The sequence below is a fragment of the Salmo trutta genome, chromosome 17, assembly GCF_901001165.1.
Source record: "Salmo trutta chromosome 17, fSalTru1.1, whole genome shotgun sequence".
NCBI lineage: Eukaryota > Metazoa > Chordata > Actinopteri > Salmoniformes > Salmonidae > Salmo > Salmo trutta.
The window spans coordinates 29,247,036-29,272,371 of NC_042973.1; the positions used below are offsets into that span (position 1 = coordinate 29,247,036).

Sequence of the window (25,336 nt, forward strand, 5' to 3'; positions counted from 1 at the left end):
AACGTGCACCCAGTTTGGGAAACCCTGGTCTAGACCATAATTCTCTACTCTGACCCCCATCCTCCCCCATAGACACTCACCTGTGTGTTCCCATTCCCCCGCCTCACCTGCACCAGTTCAGCACTAATGACACCTCCTAACAACCCTCTATTCATCAGACCTACTTTCTGTCACACCTGCCAACTTACCTCCACGGCCACGCCAATTACTAGTGGAACATACACAGGCAGCTATAGACCATTTCCTACTCTAATCACATTAAGAGTGGTGTCCTTTATGATATAACAATCTGTTACATCTATCGGTAATTCAGTCAGAGCATATTCCAGTTGTTCTACTTGTCTATAATGTTCTATTCACTTTCATAGGTTGTCCTGCCTTAGAAGCACGTCTGTCCCCTCCTGTCGAGTAGACGCTGTACGTACCGTCCCGTGACATGCCCACTGCCAGACACTTCTGCAGCCGGCAGTGCTGGCAGCGGTTGCGGCTGGTGCGGTCAATCAGGCAGTTCTTCTGACGGGGGCATGAGTAGGCCGCATTGCTCTGTTGACTCCTCCTGAAGAAGCCCTAAGACCGGAGAGAGGGAGGGGGAGACCGCACTGATTATAATATCAACCACAGTGGCCCTGCTGTATCCAATGACTGATTGGCTTTTATTCCTGTAAACATAAAAGGATCTTGTGTTTCACTGGGTACTTATTGAGAGTGATGAAGCCGACAATATGCATCACTATGGAGGGTACTGTCGCTAAAATAAACGTACAAGAATACTGCCATGCCATTGCTTTGCAGGCTATTGTGTTCTAGTGTCAGTTGTATAAAGCGCTATGTTGTTTTATTGAAGGGGTGGTGTGTTTTAACAATGTGTACTGCAGGGGGTGGTGTGTTTGGCTATGATCGTAATGGTAGGCAGTATCTTTCTATAGTCTGGGTTATTAGTGTTGATTAACAGGGCTCCAACATGTGCGGCGCTAAAGGATGGCACACAGGATGGCACACGCACCCCGATTGGATTCCTCATCCTTTGACTTAATGAATTGATTCCGGCACATCATTAACATGCCTCACTCCACTGCTCCATACACATATGTCTTAATTAGCTGCTCATTGGCTGTTTAATTACAAGAAAACAGCTGACAGCTGCCAAGTTGCTTCATAATGGCAGCCATTACGGGAGCCTGGCTAGAACTGCTAGTGACAAGCAGCACTCTTTAATAATGCTGTGATTTATGGTCCAAACTCTTGTACTCGCACATATCATTAAATGCCTCTCTGCCTGGAGTAATTAGCAATCATTAAAGATACATTTCAGCAGCTTATTCTTCAGCGTTTTGTTTCTCCCGGCAGCTAGCTCCTGTCTGAGGGAGAGAGAGAGAGAGAGAGAGAGAGAGAGGCGCTCTGAAGAGCAGCTGAAAGAGCCCCTGTCTCTCTGTAACACAGGAGGAAAACAGCAAAGGTGCTGCTGCCTGTCAGAGGAATACTAATGACTCGCCTGGTGACAAGCACAGGATCAAGAATACACTAGAAGCACAAAATACATTCCCCTCAACGTGAATGCCTGGTGTATTTGAAACAGTACAAAAGCTAGCTTCAATAAAAGCGGCATACAGCCAACAATCCGTTATAATTCAAAGAACTTCTTCTTTTGATGATTTTATTTCAAGAAAAACAAGCTGCAGCAGAAGGAGAAACACTGAAGCAGCATGTCCCTGGGAAGGGAGGCAGTACAAGGCAGAGGAGTCACTTTGTCCTGCTAATAGTGAGGCTCTGTGATGTCCTCTGTGTGGCTTGACCATTTTAATGATGATGCTCTCTGTGTGTTTACATTTTATAGTCTCTCGCAAGATTGTTTAAAAAGTTAGACAACATGTTCAAAGGTATTTCTTTGTAAGTTTCTCCACTTTTTCTGCTTCCTGTCTCTCTCCTTTCCCCCTAACACCCACATGTTCGTTCTCTGGGAGCTTACCTTACAGCCTTCACATGTTATCACACCGTAATGGATGCCTGATGATTTGTCTCCACAGATCTTGCAGGGAATTATTTCGATTTGAGCTGGAGAGAAAAAAATATATATCAACATTTTGCTGTCACAAGTTACAGAACAACACCTTTACCTTGGATGCATGCTGATACATGAAAGAGCACTGTGCTTCAAAAATATCTCATCCATTTGCTTTGAATCCTCACTTCTACACAACACAACGAGTCGTGCATGAAGGAGGCCATTTTAAGTCTTCACTGAGCCACGTGCCAACCACTGTAAACAAAGTGTCAATTTATATTGCAGGCACAAATTACATAAGGAAAAGTCACAGCGACCCACAAACCCCATTCCACTACACAGTGGTAATCCTAGCCCTACTGAATGACAGACTATTATTCTCCAGTGGAAAACATGACTTCAAAACCCGCCAAACCCAAGCAGTAATCCCAGATTAAATCCAGTATGGCCACAAAAATGATAACATTCCTATTGGGCTGGTGAGTAGCTATATGAGGCCCAGAGAGGTGGTTGGAAGGGAAGGGGATGGAGGCTGTTGGTTGAAACAGTAGTAAAGTGAAGTAGAGTTCAGGGGGGTGACAGTGTTCCACTGCTGACAGGCCTGTGTGTGATTTAGCGGGCACAGAGGACACAGGCATGTGGGGGCAGGTCTCATCCATCCCGGTCTCCTGTACAGGAGCAGAGCAGCACGCCACAGGGCAGCAGGACACAGAGAGGCAGCTGAGACACAGAACACCCAGCCTGTGCTACAGCTCTCATGCTTTATCACTGCGGCCTCTGACGCCACGTCTCTCTCTGGCTCGACACTAGATCTGTATCTATAATGCCAGCATCTCAGGCTGCCACCGCTACAGCACTCCGTAGCACCAGACAAACTAAGCTATCTGATCTACACGGAGGAAAGATTACAGTTGGATTCCTGCTCTATAGTGGCTCCCTCCAACTGCACAGATAGTGCTCTGTGCTTTGATTGGCTATCAAACCGCCTACTCTTACTTGTGCTGAAAATGTATCATTTTACTCTTCATGAGCCATTCCAACCAGTGCGCGCTATGACAAAGTAGTCTCTCCACTAGCTTTAAACACCAGGCCTAGTCCTCTTCTAGAGCAGTCTGTCTTTCAGGCCAGGGTAGACTGGAGCTCTGTATTACCTTCACATCCAATCCCTTCAAATGAATTTGATCACATCAAATGGGCCTTCACTGAGGCTCCATCCAGAGGACTCAGAGGTCCATTTCATCAGCTGCCTGGGAGCGTCTGTTGTGTCATGTGGATAATGTCAGTGTCCCTGAGGCATGCCCAGGGGATGGCCGCTGATCCACTAACCCTGTACCACTTTACACACACAGTCCCTCCACTCAGGAATCTCTGTTAGCCTGCTCTCTTATCACTGGTAGAGTCAACCAGACCTCGCCCCTAGAAGCAGAATTAGACTACATTTCAGTCAAATGAACAAAAAGAGCAGTGGCACACGCACTAGTCAGTTCTCATATGGAAAACACCTAGATGGCTGTGTATCCTGCGGTACAATGGGGGCTAATGCACCTAGTCTGCCTAGATTAGAGGGAAAACGAACCAGCAGCCAGGTTTTGACAGGCTCGCTGAGAGGGTTACTTTATAATGAATCATTCTGAATTTCTGCATTGTGTCGAGTCGGTTGTTGTTTTTGTTCTCTCTGTATGAACACTGGCATTATGGGCAGTGCCACTCCATTGTTTGTTTTTGTGTTCTCCCTGCATGAGCATTTGAGGTGCAGTGTGTTGCGAATTTTCAGCCTCATTACTTACATAATAAGTGAAGCGTGCAGTAATTAAAGGCCCAATGCAGCCATTTTTATATCAATACCAAATCATTCCTGGGCAACAAGGAATGATTTGGTTTCTCAAGGAAGAATTTTGCTAGGACTGTCTGGGAGTGGTTTAAGTGAGGAGGGGAAAACTTAAAACGAACGGTTATTGGCAGATTGGTTTGGAACTATCTTTGTTATTGGTCTATTAATTAATTTACCGCTTGGTGATGTCACCAGGCAAGACGCCAATGAAAACAGGATTTTTAGAAGGTCCTGTGTAGATAGTTGCTGGTTGAAAATACAATCAGAAAATAACACTGATCACATTTTTTCACACTTTTACAGACTTAGTTTCATTAGCTGTTGTACCATATGATACAAAACACAGTAAAACAGTATCTTGACTACAATGGGCCTTTAAAACTTGCTGGGGTGGTGGTGGAGAAACAGGGCTGTGATGACGGGCCCTGGCCATTGGGTGGCAGTGCAGGGCTGTCACTATGACTGTGTCTATAGCTGCCTCCTCTCCACTGAGGCCAGTTCCCAGCTCCCAGCTCCCAGCTCCCTCTCTTGCCCACAGGCTCCAGGCTCTGAGCTCCTCCAGGCTGCTGCTCGTTTCCCCTAACCCCCCCCCCCCCCCCCCCCCCCCCCCCCCTAGCTGCGAGAAGAAGCAGGGCTGGATGCTCGCTCAGGCCTGACAGAGACTGTGCCACATCAGGTGAAGGCAGAGGGAGAGGAAACGGCGGTGCGCTGGGCTAGGCTGGGCACACACACAGATGAGGATAGCTCACAAAGCCCTATCTACAGCAGCAAGGACCTGAGTGCACAAAGCCTCACCAGCTAACACCCTCTACTCCACTACTACACAAACCTCTGAATGCTCGGTGCACTCAACAGTAAAAAAGGGTTTGTCTCCAGTCTGACTAGGAGAGGCTTTGTGGTTTACTATGTAAAAAAAGAACCCAATCTAAATCTATGGTCATTTTAACGGTGAAATAAGCAGTTTTCTGGTAGAGATAAATGAAGAATAAATACAGAATAATGACATCAAATAAGCCATTAAGTCACCTACGCCATCAGTTCAACTCAATATTTGGGTATAACTGAGCAAGCTGCCCTGATGAATGGCTTATCCTGGGGCTCCCAGTCAGACTACACTTCAAATAGTGTGAGTGGTTTAAAATGAATTCCCGCAGGGGGCGATGGTCAAACAGAAAGGCACTGTGCCTAAGTACTTCAGATCTGGGAGTCAATATCTATTGACACGAGCTGTGGTGTTAACTGCCTCTCCGTGTGAGGCAGGCAGCTGCTGGCTCTGTGTCTGGGCTTGACCAGCGCTGCTCACTGCTGCTGAACCCATTAACCGTGCCTGCCTGCCTGTCTCCCTGCCTGCCTGTCTCCCTCCCTGCCTGTCTGCCTGTCTGTCTTCCAGGCTGCCTGTCTTCCTGCCTGCCTATCTCCCCTGTCTCCCTGCCTGCCTGCCATGTTCCCTCACTGCCTCTGCCTGCCTCTCTGCCTGCCTCTCTGCCTGCCTGCCAGGCAGCCCTGCCGCCTGCTTAGGACATCAAAGCCAGGCACAGTGAGACGGTCAGTCATGCTAAAGCCCATCTCAGCAGCCTCCCATTACTCACAACACTGTGAGATGGCCTCCACACACAGGCCACATCAAAGAGAAGGGGGACCTGCTGAGGCACACAGATAATGTACTGTGAATCCTACCGCAGCATTCACGCCGTCACAAAATACCCATCCACAGAAAGAATGAAAAAGGTAATGACCAAGATCCTCGGTGGAGGATAAAACCCTGGTGTGGCTGGCTTTGGATTTCACAATGGATAGAGCATGGTGAGAGGACTGCCTAGCCTCAGCCTAGCCTCATGTGGTATTGAAGTCCAGCTCCTCATAGGGCACAGCTTGTTAGAGGGGCTCTGTCCGTGTTCGTCGCTGTGCAGTTCAAGGACACTGATTCACATCACATAAAGGCCCTTTGGAGACTGAGGATGACATGTCACTCAGAGCACATGTACAATTGAAGCCCCCTCTGTGTCCCCCTCTGCCCTTCAATGTGTACCAAACAGCTCTGAGATCAAAGCCCACATGAAGAGAACACTGCACTTATTAAAGCCCAGCAAATGAACAGAAAATCGTTTACAAAAAGAAAACAAAGGTTTTGCCTTCCCCATGCTAACTGCTCCCCGGGACTCTGTCATAGCGTACTGCGTTCTGCAGCTAGCGCTTTAGTACTGACATAAGCACCACAAAGACAGTTGCTGTCAGAGTGAGCATTTTCCCCTGCGCCTCTCAAATATGCTATAGCTTCATTTGTACCTGGAGAGCATAATTTAGGAGCGAGGAAAAGTGTGGTGTTGACTAAATATATTGAAGATATATCAATTATTAAAGGTTGATCCTTTAATGGCGAATATTGGATGTGAATTCTTAATGCTACATTGCAACTCATTGGAGACGAGGTTTTTCTTTTCAGAATGGGATTATTCATATCCCCCAGATCTCATTCTAGCAAGGCATTTTTTGTTTTCAGAACAAAAAACGATATTCTGTAAAAATTGAATAGCGCAGGAATGTGCAGAGCAGTGCAAATATTGACATACAAATCACTACAGCGGCTCTATCTCCTAGTTATTCCCACTGCAAACTCAGATTTTCCTCAACCACTGGACTACTGTACTGACATTACCTTCAGAAGATTAGGGGGATCCCTTACATTACAGTCACAAACTGACGCTGACAGCTGTTAGATCATTGGATTACTACACTTACTACATGTAGAGTAATACAATATATACCATATCTCTGAGTGATGGAAGACCTCATAGAGTAAGGAGTGCTGTCTTCATCTGCCGTTTCATTGGACACAACATCTGTGGTGTGTATTCTAACATTACTAAATGGATAATTCATTTGAAGTGTATATGTGTGGTACATGTAAGAGCCTCTTACCAAGAGGCAGAAAATGTAAGACTGCAGCAATAGTGATGGGAATGTTGGGGGTGTGAGTGTGTGTTGACAGCTGTCAGTGACCAAATGACGCAAGCCAGTGGGCTCATATTGGAGATTATGTAAGTGATTGGACAGCGATTCTGGGCCTTTGTACAGAGCAGCATTATGGGCAGATTAACAATGGCTCTCCATTCCAACAAAGAGGGACAAAACAGTTTAATCAAATTCTCTACTAAACATTTCACAACACAACAACAACAAGGCAAATGTTGAAAACGAACACATGACTACACACAGGGCTACAATACAGGAATCTGTTAGTATAATCTCTTACTAGATACAGTTCACACAGGAAAAATACAATCGTACGGTCAGTGGACTAGCTGACAAGTGCTCAGCAAGCAACATTTTTATACAATCGTTTCCCCCCATTTTGACTGCTAGATTAATTTCCCCCTTTGCCAGTGGAGATCAGCTGTAGTTTGATTAACATAGTCTATGCTAAATTGAAACCCATGATAGTCAGACAGACAGCATAACAACAGCTAGAATCAGATCCTGCCTCTATTCATCTGCCAAGGCGCTGCTGTCATGTTGCAGTCTAACAGAACAGAATGAGCGCTTTTTTTATTCCCAATTGCACAGCAGAAGAAAGGTTATTTGAATGTCAGTGGCAAAGGACAGCAGTGGTACAGAGCACAGACAGAATAGTATAAATGTGTTATTTGTTTGGGGATTTGGCTTATTACTATGAGGCTGTCCTCATGACATTTCTACTCCAGTGCAGCTCAGAGATACCACACTCAGATATTCACCTGCAAAGGAAAATCCTGTATCATCATTTTCAACCGCCTCCGTCCATTCAACAGACAAACCAGCTGAAGTCATCAACAATGTTTATACCATGAGGACTAGAACAGAGAAAAACATAATTGATACATTTTTGATGTCTCTATGCTAATTCCTCTTTATCAACTGCCAGCCTAAGCTATGATCCTCCATCACTCGAGACCAGCAGCCATATTTGAAGCGATATTCTAGTTTCGGTGGTTCAGTGGAACAGCTCTGAGCTTCCCTATTATTCCTGCATAGCACTGCAAACAGAAATGAATTTGCTAAAACCCAGGTCTGGACGATAGCCCTGGGCCGCTTTTGGGATGAACTCATGCGTGTGTCTCTGTGTTTGTTTGTGTGTGAGGCCATTCATATTTCAACACTGCCAAACCTGAGATGCCTGTACAACACAGCACCATTTTTCTGCCTCTGTTTTTACTTGACTGCCTTATTGAAATGCATTCTGACAACCTCAATGCAGGGAGCAGGAGAAAGGAAGAGTCATTTGGTGTCATTTATGTGTTGTTATGGCAAAAATGTACGAGCTTCCTGACTGGGAGTCTGTGTGTTGCACTCTTGGGGAAACAACAAAAGGGTTTACAGAGAAGACGAGCCCACGAAGGGGAGCATGTGTGGCTCCCCCCCTCCTCTTTTCAGTGACAGGTGAAGGAAGCTGTGCCCTGGTACGCCCCCTCTCTGTCTGTCACTGTGTATCTGGGTCCCAGTCCCAGAGGAGGACATGGACAGGAGGGAGAGAGAGGCACACTGCATGCTCGGCTCTGATGCCACAACACAGTCAATCTGGAGACTGCTGCACTCACTTATGCATTCATTCTGATTCTGCCTGCTCTGCTCCTTATCCCAGTTAGTCATAGTAAGGTGAGCGGCAAACATCCAACATTTAAATGGAATGAAATGGAATTCAATTAATTGTTTACATGCTCTTATAACACACTACATGTACTTAAAATTATCTGATCTAACACCGATTGTAAAGTTTTGTTGTTGTTTTTTATTGGCAGATACACACTGAAGCATGGCACCGGACTTGAGCAGAACTCAAAATCACTGAGGCTGAAATCACAGAGGACAAGCTGATTGACTGCTTCAGGAGCCGTCGGTTCGGAAGCTGTTTAAATTCAGAGCTATGGAGGGGGGACGTCTCCTCTCCTATGTCTGAACCTTCGCTGGCCACTTTAGCTGAGAAGACTGTGGTTAAAGGCTTGATTGAGACTTGTCATTGGCAAAGTGCCTTAGACCCTTTTTAGACTAGAGGGCATCTTGAGACATTCTCGAAAGGTATCAGAAAAAAATCCAGAGAATACACCTTTTACTGTGATGTAAAGCTGTGAAAAGCACACGTCTCGCCTGCGACCTCAGGAGGTCGCGGGCGAGCCTTCTTCGAGATTCACCCCCCTCCGAGCATTGCAGTGTCAATAGAAATAGAATTGTCTCGTTGAGCCAAATGCTCTACAGTAAAATACTTAATAGCAGAGCATTGTTTTTTTAAATAGCTGAAATATATAGGTGTTTTCCTTTTATTAGAAACGTGTTTTACTGAGATTTTACCTGAAATTGTAAAAACAGCCTGTTACATTCTTAAATTGTCACAGTACCTTTAAGAAAAGTAATCTCAACTGTATTTTTTTTTGCTTGGCTGTGCAGAGCCACCATCCTGAGGCAAAAAGCTTTGCAAGCAAGCAGCAGGAGTTAGCTGTATATTGTCAGCTAATTTAATGTCTATGGACGAGAAAATAAACCCTTTAATTGCTTGCACATGCTTGTGAATTGTTGCATTATTCAAGAGTGTAATATGTCTTAGAAGAAAAGTTGCTGGTATTGTTGAATAGTTTGTAGCTAGCTATTCGTACTGGCTAGTAGAAGTGGCTTCTATGAGTGAAGGCTAGGGCCATTCCCCCCAGAAAAGTCCGGGAACTTGCTGGTGCCTTGTTGGAAGAGTGGGGTAACATCTCACAGCAAGAACTGGCCAATCTGGTGCAGTCCATGAGGAGGAGATGCACTGCAGTACTTAATGCAGCTGGTGGCCACACCAGATACTGACTGTTACTTTTGATTTTGGCCCCCCCTTTGTTCAGGGACACATTATTCAATTTCTGTTAGTCACATGTCTGTGGAACTTGTTCAGTTTATGTCTCAGTTGTTGAATCTTGTTATGTTCATACACATATTTACACATGTTAAGTTTGCTGAAAATAAAAGCAGTTGACAGTGAGAGGACATTTATTTTTTTATTGAGTTTACATATACAGTGTCTTCAGAAAGTATTCAAACCCTTTGACTTTTCCCAAATTTTGCTGTTACAAAGTGCGATTAAAATATATTTAATGGTCATTTTTTTGTCAACGATCTACACAAAATACTTTAATGTTAAAGAGTAAAAAAAAAAATGAAAAATAAAACAATCATATACACTACATGACCAAGAGTATGTGGACACCTGCTTGTCGTACATCTCATTCCATTATTCCTCCTAACTCCATTAAATGTGGAAAAAGTCAAGGGGTCTGAATACTTTCTGAAGGCACTGTAAAGAATGAAACCTTCTATACATCCAGTGCAATTACACAGGGAAACCTTTACATAACAATAAAGAGGCTTGTTTCATTGAACAGGGGAATTCACCACTGCCACACGGTACCACTTCCTTTTTCCGTTATTTGCTGCATTAGTATGCATTTCTGTAAGAAGCTTGACTGCTGCTGGGCTTTATTGGATGTGATCCTTACTATAAGACTATTCTTCACAGAGAGACGTAAAGTTATGTATGACAACATGCAGCAGACTGACATCGAGACAACGTCCTGTGGGTGTTAAGTGTGTGGTAATAATGTGGCTCATTTGTATGTTACATCTACGTGGAACATGTGTGTGGTACTGAACCTGTGTGTGTGTGTGTGTGTGTATGTGTGTGTGTGTGTGTGTGTGTGTGTGTGTGTGTGTGTGTGTGTGTGTGTGTGTGTGTGTGTGGAGGGGTGATGCGCCTAAGTCCCATCCACTGGGACCTGCCCATGACAGACGGTGTATGAGAGGCAACTGATGCCCAGGGGTCAGTGGGTCAGGGGCACAGAGCCAGAAAACACATGGAGAACAGGCAGGAAAAATAGTTCAGCTGACAGTAATTGTCCCTCTGTTCTCTCCTTAGGAAAACATGTTTCAACACACTGACTTACTTCCACAGACTAGCCCCAGACACCAATCATCAGCTTGATTTGCACCGTCCAAGAGGGAAGCTCCACATGAGCCAGAAGACAATTGCGGCGAGCTTTAAACCACTCCAGCCGACGCTTGGCATTGCGGATGGTGATCTTATGCTTGTGTACGGCTGCTCGGCCATGGAAACCCATTTCATGAAGCTTCCTACGAACAGTTCTTGTGCTGAACAGTTCTTGTGCTGACGTTGCTTCCAGGAAGTTTTGAACTCGGTAGTGAGTGTTGCAACCGAGGACAGACGATTTTTACTCGCTCAAAGTAGCCACCCTTTGCCATGATGACAGCTTTGCACACTCTTGGCATTCTCTCAACCAGCTTCACCTGGAATGCTTTTCCAACAGTCTAGAAGGAGTTCCCACTAATGCTGAGCACTTGTTGGCTGCTTGGCCTCTGCGGTCCAAATCATCTCAAACCATCTCAATTGGGTTTAGGTTGGGTGATTGTGGAGGCCAGGTCATGTGATGCAGCACTCCATCACTCTCCTTCTTGGTCAAATAAACCAGCCTGTAGGTGTGTTGGGTCATTGTCCTGTTGAAATACAAATGATAGTCCTACTAAGCCCAAAACAGATGGGATGGCGTATTGCTGCAGAATGCTGTGGTAGCCATGTTGGTTAAGTGTGCCTTGAATTCTAAATAAATCACAGACAATGTCACCAGCAAAGCACCCCCACACCATCACACCTCCTCCTTCACAGTGGGAACCACACATGCGGAGATCATCCGTTCACCTTGTTCATCAAAAATTGTGAATATCTCACCCCAGCTTAATGAGAAGGGTGTGCTTGAAAGGATGCACATAACTCTGCAATGTTGGGTTGTATTGGAGAGAGTCTCAGTCTTAAATCATTTTCCACACACAGCCTGCCTGTGTTTAGCTTTCATGCTAGTGAGGGCCGAGAATCCACTCTCACATAGGTACGTGGTTGCAAAGGGCATCAGTGTCTTAACAGCGTGATTTTCCAAGGCAGGATACTCTGAGCGCAGCCCTATCCAGAAATTTGTCAGTGGCTCCTGATTAAATTATATTTTCACAGAACCGCTTGTTGCAATTTCGATGAGGCTCTCTTGTTCCGATATCGGTAAGTGAAGTGGAGGCAGGGCATGAAAGGCATAACGAATCCAGTTGTTTGTGTCGTCCGTTTCGAGAAAGTACCTGCGTAATTGCACACCCAGCTCACCCAGGTGCTTTGCTATATCACATTTGACATTGTCCATAAGATTGAGTTCATTTGCACACAAAAAATCATACAATGATGGAAAGACCTGTGTGTTGTCCTTGTTAATGCAGACAGAAAAGAGCTCCAACTTCTTAATCATAGCCTAAATTTTTTCCCACATTGAATATAGTTGTGGAGAGTCCCTGTAATTCTAGATTCAGATCATTCAGGCGAGAAAAAATATCACCCAGATAGGCCAGTCGTGTGAAAAACGTGTCATCATGCAAGCGGTCAGACAAGTGAAAATTATGGTCAGTAAAGAAAACATTAAGTTCGTCTCTCAATTAAAAAAAAATGTGTCAATACTTTCCCCCTTGATAACCAGCGCACTTCTGTATGTTGTAAAAGCATTAGATAGTCGCTGCACATATCATTGCATAAAGCAGAAATTACACAAGAGTTCAGGGGCCTTGCTTTAACAAAGTTAACAATTTTCACTGTGGAGTCCAAAACATCTTTCAAGCTGTCAGGAATTCCCTTGGCAGCAAGAGCCTCTCGGTGGATGTTGCACTGCACCCAAGTGGCATCGGGAGCAACTGCTTGCACGCGCGTTACCACTCCACTATGTCTCTCTGTCATGGCTTTTGCTCCATCAGTACAGATACCAACACATCTTGACCACCAAAGTCCATTTGATGTCACAAAGCTGTCCAGTACTTTAAAAATACCCTCTCATGTTGTCCTGGTTTCCAGTGGTTTGCAGAATAGGATGTCTTCCTTAATTAACCCCCCATAAACATAACGGACATACAGTGGGTGAAAAAAGTATTTGATCCCCTGCTGATTTTGTACGTTTGCCCACTTACAAAGAAATGATCAGTCTATAATTTTAATGGTAGGTTTATTTGAACAGTGAGAGACAGAATAACAAAAAAAATATCCAGAAAAACGCATGTCAAAAATGTTATAAAATGATTTGCATTTTAATGAGGGAAATAAGTATTTGACCCCTCTGCAAAACATGACTTAGTACTTGGTGGCAAAAACCTTGTTGGCAATCACAGAAGTCAGACGTTTCTTGTAGTTGGCCACCAGGTTTGCACACATCTCAGGAGGGATTTTGTCCCACTCCTCTTTGCAGATCTTCTCCAAGTCATTAATGTTTCGAGGCTGACGTTTGGCAACTCGAACCCTTAGCTCCCTCCACAGATTTTCTATGGGATTAAGGTCTGGCTAGGCAACTCCAGGACCTTAATGTGCTTCTTCTTGAGCCACTCCTTTGTTGCCTTGGCCGTGTGTTTTGGGTCATTGTCATGCTGGAATTCCCATCCACTGCCCATTTTCAACACCCTGGCTGAGGGAAGGAGGTTCTCACCCAAGATTTGACGGTACATGGCCCTGTCTATCGTCCCTTTGATGCGGTGAAGTTGTCCTGTCCCTTTAGCAGAAAAACACCCCCAAAACATAATGTTTCCACCTCCATGTTTGACGGTGGAGATGGTGTTCTTGGGGTCATAGGCAGCATTCCTCCCCCTTCAAACACGGCGAGTTGAGTTGATGCCAAAGAGCTCCATTTTGGTCTCATCTGACCACAACACTTTCACCAGTTGTCCTCTGAATCCTTCAGATGTTCATTGGCAAACTTCAGACGGGCATGTAGTATATGTATTTTTGAGCAGGGGGACCTTGCGGGCGCTGCAGGATTTCAGTCCTTCACGGCGTAGTGTGTTACCAATTGTTTTCTTGGTGACTATGGTCCCAGCTGCCTTGAGATCATTGACAAGATCCTCCCATGTAGTTCTGGGCTGATTCCTCACCGTTCTCATGATCATTGCAACTCCACGAGGCCGAGGGAGATTGATAGTTCTTTTGTGTTTCTTCCATTTGCGAATAATCGCACCAAATGTTGTCACCTTCTCACCAAGCTGCTTGGCGATGGTCTTGTAGCCCATTCCAGCCTTGTGTAGGTCTACAATCCTGTCCCTGACATCCTTGGAGAGCTCTTTGGTCTTGGCCATGGTGGAGAGTTTGGAAACCGATTGATTGATTGCTTCTGTGGACAGGTGTCTTTTATACAGGTAACAAGCTGTGGTTAGGAGCACTCACTTTAAGAGTGTGCTCCTAATCTCTGCTCGTTACCTGTATAAAAGACACCTGGGAGCCAGAAATCTTTCTGATTGAGAGGGGGTCAAATTCCTATTTCCCTCATTAAAATGCAAATCATTTTATAACATTTTTGACATGCGTTTTTCTGGATTTTTTTGTTGTTATTCTGTTCAAATAAACCTACCATTAAAATTATAGACTGATCATTTCTTTGTCAGTGGGCAAACATACAAAATCAGCAGGGGATCAAATACTTTTCCCCCCCACTGTATACCAGGAGCTGTGCCAGGCCCGCCACGTCTGTTGACTCATCCAGCTGTAACGCATATAATTCTGATTTGTATGCAAAGCAGTAATTGTTTCAAAACATCTCCTGCCATGTCACTGATGCGTCGTGAAACAGTGTTGTTTGATGAAGGCATTGTCTGTTTTTTGGGGGGCTTTTCCCCCAGCATTGTCCCAGCCATATCCATGGCAGCAGGAAGAATTAAGTTCTCCACAATAGTATGGGGCTTGCTTGTCCTAGCCACTCGGTAGCTCACCATATAAGACGCTTCTAGCCCCTTCTTATCAATGGTATCTTTTTGCTTTTATAGATGTCTTACTACTCGAAAGTCATCTTCATTCTCGCTCAAAAAACTCCTGTGGCTTATTTTTGAAATTGTCATGTTTCGTTTCTAAATGTCTGCGCAAGAGTGAAGGTTTCCCGCGAGAGAGTAACGGTTAATGTGATTGGATGTTAATTATTTGACTAGGCTACCTTTATTTGACATTGTGTTGTTATTTCGCTGAACACTCGATTATTTTTGTAAAAAAAAAAAAAAAAAGAGAATCACATTGTTATTTGGCGTACCCCCAGTACCCCAGTTTCGGGAATACCTGCATCAGACAAAAGGACAGATTTCTTGGTCCAAGCAAGTCTCTTCTCATTATTGGTGTCCTTTAGTAGTGGTTTCTTTGCAGCAATTTGACCATGAAGGCCTGATTCACACAGTCTCCTCTGAACAGTTGATGTTGAGATGTGTCTGTTACTTGAACTCTGTGAAGCATTTATTTGGGCTGCAATTTCTGAGGCTGGTAACTCTAATTAACATCCTCTGCAGCAGAGGTAACTCTGGGTCTTCATGTCCTGTGGCGGTCCTCATGAGAGCCAGTTTTATTATAGTGCTTGATGGTTTTTGCAACTGCACCAGAAGAAACTTTCAAAGTTCTGACTGACCTACAGATGGGAGGAGGAGAGGAGGTAGGGGGAACGTGGGTAACTGGGGAGCCATGCCTTGTTTGGGTAACTGATTAATACAAAAATTAAGAATTTCTTCATAAATGTGACTGGTCAATTGTGTGAGTCAGGGGCTGGGCCCAAGCCCATACGAGGCCCAAGAGGCAACAAAAATATATTTGTATACTTAACAAAAATATAAACGCAACATGTAATGTGCTGGTCCAATGTTTCATGAATGAGCTGAAAAAGAAGATCACAGCAATGTTCCATACACCCAAGGGAAAGGGGGATACCTAGTCAGTTGTACAGCTGAATGCCTTCAACTGAAATGTGTCTTCCGCATTTAACCCTCTGAATCAGAGCGGTGCGGGTGGCTGCCTTAATCGACATCCACTGCGCCCGGGGAACAGTGGGTTAACTGCCTTGCTCAGGGGCAGAACACCAGATTTTTACCTTGTCAGCTCGGGGATTCGATCTAGCAACCTTTCGGTTACTGGCCCAAACACTAGGCTCTAACCACTAGGATACCTGCCACTCATATAGGGAAAGGGAAAGTGTATTTCTCTCAAATGTTGTGGACAAATGTGTTTACGTCCCTGTTACTGAGCATTTTATCCTTTGTCAAGATAATATCTTCACCTGACAGGTGTGGCATATCAAGAAGCTGATTAAACAGCATGATCATTACACAGGTGCACCCTGTGCTGGAGACAATAGAAGACCACTTTAAAATGTGCTGAGTAGTATTTCTGTCTGTAATAAAGTCCTTTTGTGGGGAAAACTCATTCTGATTGGCTGGGCCTGGCTCCCCAGTGGGTAGGCCTGGCTCTCAAGTGGATGGGCCTATGCCCTCCTAGGTCCACCGATTGCTGTGCCCCTGCCCAGTCATGTGAAATCCATAGATTAGGGCCTAATTAATGTATTTAAATTGACTGATTTCCTTATATGAACTGTAACTCAGCAAAATATTTGAAATTGCTGCATGTTGTTGCGTTCCATTTTGGTTCAGTATAAATACATATATTTTTTTTTATCCAACCACAGGAGCCCACTCTCAATGCTGAAAATACACCAGAGAGCATACTTTAGCCACAGAAGATCAATAGTTTCTAATAAATAACTGTAGATACAATTTTATCACGCGCACATACAGGTAACTTCCAAAATAGCGTCTTAAAAGGGTTTTTGGCCCCCACGAGCTGCCAGAACAGCTTCAATGCGCCTTGGTATAGATTCTACAAGTGGACCTAACTCATGGCAGGCAATTGCGCCCCTAATAAAACACCAAATACCAATATTATTTTCATCCCTCATTTATTCAAGTGTTTCCTTTATTTTGGCAGTTACTGGTTGCCTACAGTCAGGAAGGCCACATTGCCAAATATACTGCTTGTTGCGTTGTAGACAGACATATAATCCATAGACGGGTTTTGGAACCTCTTACCCTGGCAATTTGAATATTAAACTAATGGGTACACTAGCAATGGCTGCCAGTCCTAACTTGAATGGGAACTGCCATCAATGAATTATACTGTATTTCTATGGTTGGTTGCGGCTGTCTGTTTGCCTTTACCAAATTTCTAAATAGAATGGCGAGGAAAATGTACAGTTTGGCAAGCAAATCCCTGATACTGAAAAAAGAAGACGAATCTGTCTGTAGAAACATTTTTTTTTCTCAATAACTCCCAATTGTTTTTTTGCAAAAAGCAGCACTGTTTTTCAAAGTAGATCATCTTGAGATAGGCTATTGCCAAGACGAGAGCATCGGCCATCACCGTGACTCGTAGCCTATGGCTTCATCTTCATCATTAGGTGAGTCAGTGTGCCACTGGAAATGTTATTTAGTAACCTACTGATATACTGTGTGTGTATATATATATATATATATATTTTATTTATTTTGTAATTTTTTTCCTCCTATTATTGTATAATCTGTGTGTCACTTCATTGGCCTGGGCTGTTGTTTGTTTGAATTCAAGACCAGATTGATCTCATTTCTGTCATTTGTGTGGGGTGTTCAAAAAGATTCAGCTATTGTCTTCTATCATGTAAATGACGTAGAATTGCATGAAATGCGTTTTAAAAATGTGTTTTTCTTCACGTTCCCCATGTGTGGATATCCTAAAAACGACTCTAGGATATGCCACATCGCAAATGTTATTATGGCTTAATTATAAAGGGGCTTTTTCATCAACAGTAAATTTACCATGCATCGAATTGCATCTTGGTGCATGGATTTGTGTATAGAAATGTATGGTGTACCGGGATGTATGGTGTACCATGCGAGCCCTATTCAGATACCTTGACTTGGTCCTCTCCTGTAAGTCCAGAGAGCGAAATGGAGTGTGTGTGTGAGAGCAAGAAACATTTACAGATCCATTAACGAAACCCTTCACTATTAGTGTCTTAAGTAACTGAACATTTCCATCGCGCATCTTTTACCTATAATTATACTAAATGTGCAAAACAATTTGACTCCAAACACTTGATTGCCATAATGATAAACACTTAAACACTTCTGATTAAATTTGCAAGGCACTTAAAATAAATGTATTTATTCAATTTTGTTACTGGCAATATCCGTCTGGCTGATTAAAGCCAAATGAATTACTATCAATATGAATGACTTGACAGAGTCCTTATCATTGTGGAAACCACTTTTATAATGCTGTAAAACTAGCATGTATTCACAGGTAGATACTGCATTATACTGGAAGCATTATCATTAAATAATGCCACTTATTTTTTAAATACACCTGCATCCCTGGGTATACAAAAGTACGTAAATGAATGATTATTCACTGCAGAGGAACTGCACCACAACAGTAGTTACATGCTCTTTAACAGTTGAGCCGGGCTGTAAAAGGCACATTCCAAGATAGCAGGGGAGTACGGGAAGATGTCTGCTGTGACAGTGAGTTCACAGACTACTTACAGCATGTGAGGCACAGTCCCCCTGCTCCATTCCCTTGCACAGTCCCACTGTTTTCATAGTCCTACATACACTGGCCTGGTTTTGTTTATCATGGCAGGATTAAGCAACCATGCACAAAGCATGCTTCTCTCCTTACATGCTTTGTTTGCAGAAGGTGGCCAGAGCAAGGCGTTCGCTGCCTAGCTGCCTGCTACCTTTGGGTGAACCTGCTTCAGTGGCTGTAGATGAATGTGCCATGGAGCTTAATCCCAGGCAAATAAAGAAGTGGCAAGATTAATGATTGCATAAACACATCCCAAAACCCCTTGAATAATAATCAGTACTTCAGCCCATTCTGTTCAGATGCAAAGGCTCTTAGAGTCAGGTGACAGTAAATCTCTCCCTCCCCACCACCTCACCTCAACCAGGAAGCAGCCATGCTTTGTTGCTTCATCAACACCAGGAAGCAGTCAATACTTTCCACTGGAGAGGCAGGATACATCATGCAGGCTACACCGGGAGAGAACTACTGAGCCAGAGCTGGAGACAGACAGGGACTTGCACAGTACTACAGTGTCTCTCCTCTCCTCCCCCTCCTACCACAGCGCTCAATCTCTGGCCCTCAGAGCAAGGCCCACAGCAGATGCCTGTCACAGCCACTAATGAACACAGGATGGTTTGTCAAAAAGCTTCCTTTTTAACACTATCCATAGAAGTCTGTCAACCTGTTATTCATTACAAGTTCTCAGAAGAGAAGGAACTTCAAGACTGTGCAAAAACAGTTCAATTGATGTCAAGAAATACAAAACCAATCTTATCGCTGGTTTGTATAGCAATAAATCACAGGTCCAAACCAAACAAGGCCATTAAAATGCCATTAGGGGCATGCTCCCGTCCCAATGTCCACGTGTCCCTGTCATCTCTATGGAGCTTCACAGCTGGTTCCTCCCAGACAACCCAGTCTCTGATAAGGCCTGGTACAGTATAGAATGGAGAGGGGAGTATGGAGTCAGGTCTGATACAGACAAAGAGCGGGATGGAGAGAGAAGGGAGGAGGAGAAGCGGGGGTCCAGGCCAGGATGGGGGAGTGTGGGACGTGGAGCTAGGGTAGATGGGGTGTGAGGGCTCCCTCTCCAGAAGGCTGCTCCAAAGTATGAGCACAGAAAAAGCCCCCTTGCCTAATGAGGGGTGAAGTGGAGCCCCCTGTGGGCCCCCCCAGGCACATTCATTAGGAGATGAAAAACCATTTCCCGCAGAAGAGAAAGCACTTGCCTTAGCCCGGACATGTTTAATTTAGGGCCATGTGAAGAGAAGCCAGATTGGCCAGGTCCAATCTACCAGGCCAGGGAAGCCTATAACAGACAGGGCCTGCTGAGCCTGAGGAGGAGAGAGTACTGTACTATATAGTGGCTCCATTGTGCTATTCTCCTATTGACAGAGGTTGTAATGACTATCAGCACATGCCAAGCCTACAATAGTCAGATAAATAAATCGAACAGGAGGTTGAGTATGTAAAACAATAGAAAATACAATAATCCACAGTAACTGTATGAGGTAACAGAGAAACTAAGAGGATGTTTTTAAGTTCAGTTTAATTCATTGCATTTTGTTGCATACTGCTGTTATCGTCTATCATGCTCAAGGCAAAAAATAATAGATTCATTTAGCTAGTGGTGGTTAGTGGAATGGAACTACCCACTGGCTACACACTGGTTGAATCAACATTATTTTCACGTCATTTCAGTGGCCTTGTTTGGCCTTCCCTGTAGCTCAGTTGGTAGAGCATGGTGTTTGCAACACAAGGGTTGTGGGTTAGATTCCCACGGGGGGCCAGCACAGGAAAAAAAATGTATGAAATTGTATGAAATGTATGCATTCACTACTGTAAGTCGCTCTGGATAAGAGCGTCTGCTAAATGACTAAAATGTAAATGTAAAAAATGAAATTACGTGGAACCAACGTGGAATAGACGTTGAATAGACTGCCCAGTGGGTAGGCAATATGGTAATGCAACTTCACATTCTGCTGGTAGAATGTGGTAACAAGCATTTGTGACACTACAGAGACTCGCAAATGAAATCAAGGTATAACATTCTAAGACATAATATTGAAAATATACACTGAGAATTAAAAACATGAAGAACAAAACATTTCCATGACATAGACTTACCAGGTGAATCCAGGGGAAAGCTATGATCCCTTAAACCCTCTTCAATCAGTGTAGACGAAGGGGAGGAGACAGGTTAAAGAAGGATTTTTAAGCCTTGAGATTATCGAGACATGGATTGTGTATGTATGCCATTCAGTGGGTGAATGGGCAAGACAAAATATTTAAGTGTCTTTGAACGGGGTACGGTAGTAGGTGCCAGGCGAACCGGTTTCTGTCAAGAACTGCAATGCAGTTTCCCTTGTGTATCAAGAATGATCCACCACCCAAAGGACATCCAGCCAACTTGACACAACTGTGAGATGCACTGGAGTCAACATAGGCCAGCATCCTTGTGGAGGGCTTTCGACACGCTTTCGACACCATGCCCCGAAAAATTTAGGCTGTTCTGAGGGCAAAAGGGGAGGAGGCAACTCAATACTAGATAGGTGTTCCTAATGTCTGGTATACTCAGTGTATATCTGTGAACGCAACAGAGAAGGCACAGCCCCAACCATTAACACTGCAACACATAAATAGAAGAGGGGCATAACAGGGTATCTCTCCATGAGAAATCAAATACATTGCTTCTAATCAGAACTGCATATCCTTGTTCCTTATCAATCCTCTTATTTATTATGGCTGTCTCCTTGCCTTGTTAGATATGTAGAAGCAATCTCCCGCAATTAGCAACTGCTAACCTTTGGGATGCTAATCCCCTGTGAATTGTGGATTTGTACATCAAAGCAACACTCTTCCATATAGCTGGTGCTTGAAATTACAGTCAATTTCAAACCTGCAATTATTTGTATTGCATGGATGCAAACAGCCTCCTCTATTATGTATAACAGAATTCTGTGAGTTTGCAGTAAATAATACTTAATGTAGCTTTGGGACACAACATCGGGAGTCTGTATATTGGTTGGACTCCCTGAGTTGTGCATAGTTCTGGTGGGTGGCGACAGAAAATAACCCTATTACAATATAGCCGGCTTCACGAAAAAAAAAGGTTTCTGTCAACAAAGACATATGTATAATCTCTAGGAACTATACTTAAGTAAAGTGAAATGTGTCCCTCGCTATCAAATAAACATCTGAATCCAACTTTTGTCCAAACCGCACCACGTTCCTGCTGTGTAGATAGAGGTAGATTTCGTGGTAGGAAGTGCATGGTCTAATGGCAGCCCGCTGTCTAACTCAGCAGGAATATGGTGCGGTTCATACAAAAGTTGAATTCAGACGTACACAGACTCCCGATGTTGTGTCCCAAAGCAAACATAATCCACTCCAGTGGAATCCAAATATAGAGTTAACACTAGATTCCAAAATTCAAGTGCCTGCTGTGCATGTAAAGTGGAAAAAGCTTCCTCTTTCGCATCATAAAGATTAGATTTCTTTGGTGACTTCGATGCATCACATAAGAAGCAGGCAATTACTATGGGGGATAAAATCAAGCATGCTTAAACAATGGAGCATGACTACATTGCCAGTTGTCAGCCAGTCCTTTTCCCAGGCATTAATTGAAAGTTAATTAAACAATCAATGTCTGCCTCTATGTCTAATTTAAGGGCTTGTCCAGGGCTGTGTTAATGGGGTGCATACTCTGATGTTTAGATGCTGCAGAAATGTGTGCCCTTTCCCATTCAAGGCCAGGCTAAATCCATTGTGCAGAGAAGGTGGAGATTATACGAAGAGGGAAAACATCAGATGTTCACAGAGCTTCCCCCACACGCATGCACACGCACACGCACACACACACACACACAGGAAGCGGGAGAAGGCATCTTTGAGAATTCACAGGGAAGGTGCCTCCAGCATAAATTTTTCCTAATGAGGGACATGAGTAACACATATGTCAGAGTTGTGCACCAGGGGAGAGAGGTGGGGTTTCATTCTGTCAATCCAATACATTTCTCTGTCTATCACATCAATGTCATATGTTATTGTGGTTAAGTATCATATATATATAAAAAAAGTGGATTGATAAGGTCCATACTCAGTCAATTTTATTTGTATACAGTTAAACCCAGGACTACATGCTTATCTTTTACATTTTCAGTTGTATGACATCCTTTGTAGATTAAGGTACTGTATTTACATGGATGTTCAAAACGTGGGACATGCATCACAAACGTGGAACAAGAATCTTAAAACTGGAAATAAAAGGGAATATCTTGTGAAACATAAAGACCACCCTGCTATACTCCTATTGGTTAGTGGTTAAATAGCGATGAATTAACAATGTTGTTGTTAAGTATTTAGAGGCAATCCTACACCTCCACTGAAACATAAGCTACTCATGGAAATCTCTTTACTTACCTTGCTGTAACAGGGATCAAATAAAAAACAAATAAAATAAAATTGTATTTGTCACATGCGCCGAATCCAACAGGTTTACACCTTACCGTGAAATGCTTACTTACAAGCCCTTAATCAACAATGCAGTTTTAAGAAGTTAGAGTTTGGAGTTATGAAAATATTTACTAAATAAACTAAAGTAAAACATTTTTTTTAAAATAAAATAAGAACAATAATGAGGCTATATACAGGGGGTACTGTTTCTATATAAATATATATATATATATTACCTTTATTTAACTAGACAAGTCAGTTAAGAACAACTTCTTATTTATAATGGCGGACTACCAAAAGGAAAAAGGCCTCATGCAGGGAGAGGGGGCTGCGATTAAAAAAAACAACATGTAATACAAATATAGGACAAAATACACATCACAACAAGAGACAACACAACACTACATAAAGAGAGACCTAAGACAACATAGCAAGGCAGCAACACATGACAACACAGCATGGTAGAAACACAACATGACAACACCATGGTAGCAACACAACTTGGCAGCAGCACAACATGGTAGCAGCACAAACATGGTACAAACATTATTGGGCACAGACAAGGGCAAGAAGGTAGAGTCAACAATACATCACACGAAGCAGCCACAACTGTCAGTAAGAGTGTCCATGATTGAGTCTTTGAATGAAGAGATGGTGATAAAACTGTCTGGTTTGAGTGTTTTTTGCAGCTTGTTCCAGTCACTAGCTGCAACGAACTGAACAGAGGAGCGACCCAATGTCAATGTCAATGTGCGGGGGGGGGGGGGGGGTACAGGTTACACTTAGATGACCATGCTAAATGGTAACTGACACCATAGCCCAGAACACCTGACATAAAATGCATGCATAAGTGGGCAAGTGTGTTTCAATGTCATGGAAAACCTGAGCGTGACAGGTGGAATCAAGATTCATATAGCTGTCTACTCTGTGTGTGTCAGACCAGACATAGCTTAGCGCTTAGCGGGTGGCTGAATCTTCCAAAGTCCTCCCCACATATGTGCAGTGATGTCAGATTTATAGTCAGATAAAAAGGTAACATTATGAAAAACTCTGAGGATTGGCTTTGAGCGATAGCAATAACCTTGCATGTAGCTGAACGATGATTTATGCACCATGGCTTGGGAGAGCAGAGCACAGTAATGTAAATGTGTATGGTAACTGGGCTGCTGCTACCTGACTGTAACACTGATGGGGCAGACTCAGAGAAAAGACTCAGAACTAAATTGCTTAATCTGTTTACCATTCCATTTGGAATTTATAGAAAAGAGTAAAAGACAGACAAACAGAGGCTGATATTTTGCCCTCATGTCATGCATTCACACACAGATTCATCTCTCACTTTAGAAGCCAAATTATATGCCTAATTTTCTGCGAGCACAGTTATTTTTAACTTCTCCAGCTGTCGGATAATATAGCTTGACTGTCAGAGCTGGTGTGCGTGTTAAAATGTTGCAAACTCTTTTCAATTTACCGTTCCCTTTGAGCGAATTACAAAATGCACATTCCATTAGTTTGGCTGATTGACATTCCTTTTCCCTTATCAGAACCAAAGGGAGATTAAAAAGACAGTTGACTGGATGGAAATGGAGACTTCCAAAGAGCTATCTGAATTTGGCTTTGCCTTGAAAAGTTCTCAGAAATCACTTGGGAGAATAGGCTCTGCTTATTAATTGGATAGAACAATGTCTTCTCCAGACTATATTCTGTTCTGAATGATCAAGCATTCTAATATGCTATAAAGGCCTTTGTCCTTGCTATTCATTGCATTGTGATGTTCACAGATTTTTATAGTAGGTCCTCAACAGTTGCTCTTACACTGACCTGCTTGACCAATGTCAAGATCTGACAGCTTTGAACATTCAAACTACAGATCTTATTTTGCTTATTTTACACAAAGACAACAGGACAACATAAACATGTCCCTTACGGCCCTGGCTCTTTTAAATAGCAACAGAGGCTCTCAAACACTGTCTCTTTTAAAAAGTAAGTTATATAACATCCAGTCAAACTGTCATTAATCAATCAATCCAGTTGCATTGTGAAGTTGTGGCATCTAGGCCAAGGGGTCTAACTGATGTAATCTAGATGGGCACTAATGGATCCTGTAGCTCCAGCTCATCAGAAAACAATGTAAATCACAGGCATCTGAGTGGGTGTGCAGGTAAGGCTACACTCACAGCCAGTGCCCCACTAACAGCTACATTTACATGGCGCTGAATTGATTAAGTCATGGTAAGACGTTGGCTTATTATGTCCTTAGGACCATAACAAGGGAACATAACAGGGGGGTTGGGAGCTAGCCCCCTCTCCATAGAGCTAGCTATAGAGTTAGCCTCCTCTCCATAGAGCTAGCTATAGAGTTAGCCTCCTCTCCATAGTGCTAGCGTCTCGATAGAGCTAGCCTCCTCCATAGAGCTAGCCTTCACTCCATACAGCTAGCCTCCTCTCTATAGAACTAGCCTTCTCTCTATAGAGCTAGCCTATCCATAGAGCTAGCCTAGCTATAGAGCTAGCCTCTCCATAGAACTAGCATCCTCTCTATAGAGCTAGCTTCTCCATAGAGCTGACCTTCTCTCCATAGAGCTAGCCTCCTCTCCATAGAGCCAGCCTTCTCTCCATA

The 25,336-nt window shown here is 43.5% G+C and overlaps 1 protein-coding gene across 2 annotated transcripts in view; it reads right to left on the reverse strand.

Moving 5' to 3' along the window:
- LOC115151994 (nuclear receptor ROR-alpha A-like) overlaps window positions 1-25,336 on the reverse strand; it is a 254,716-nt gene that overhangs the window by 13,856 nt on the left and 215,524 nt on the right. For both annotated transcript variants that reach the window (XM_029696403.1, XM_029696404.1), the window contains 2 exons: window positions 1,967-2,052; window positions 426-567 (listed from right to left, as the gene is read on the reverse strand). In XM_029696403.1, the coding sequence (XP_029552263.1) occupies window positions 426-567; window positions 1,967-2,052 (228 nt within the window). The remainder of the gene's footprint in view (window positions 1-425; window positions 568-1,966; window positions 2,053-25,336) is intronic.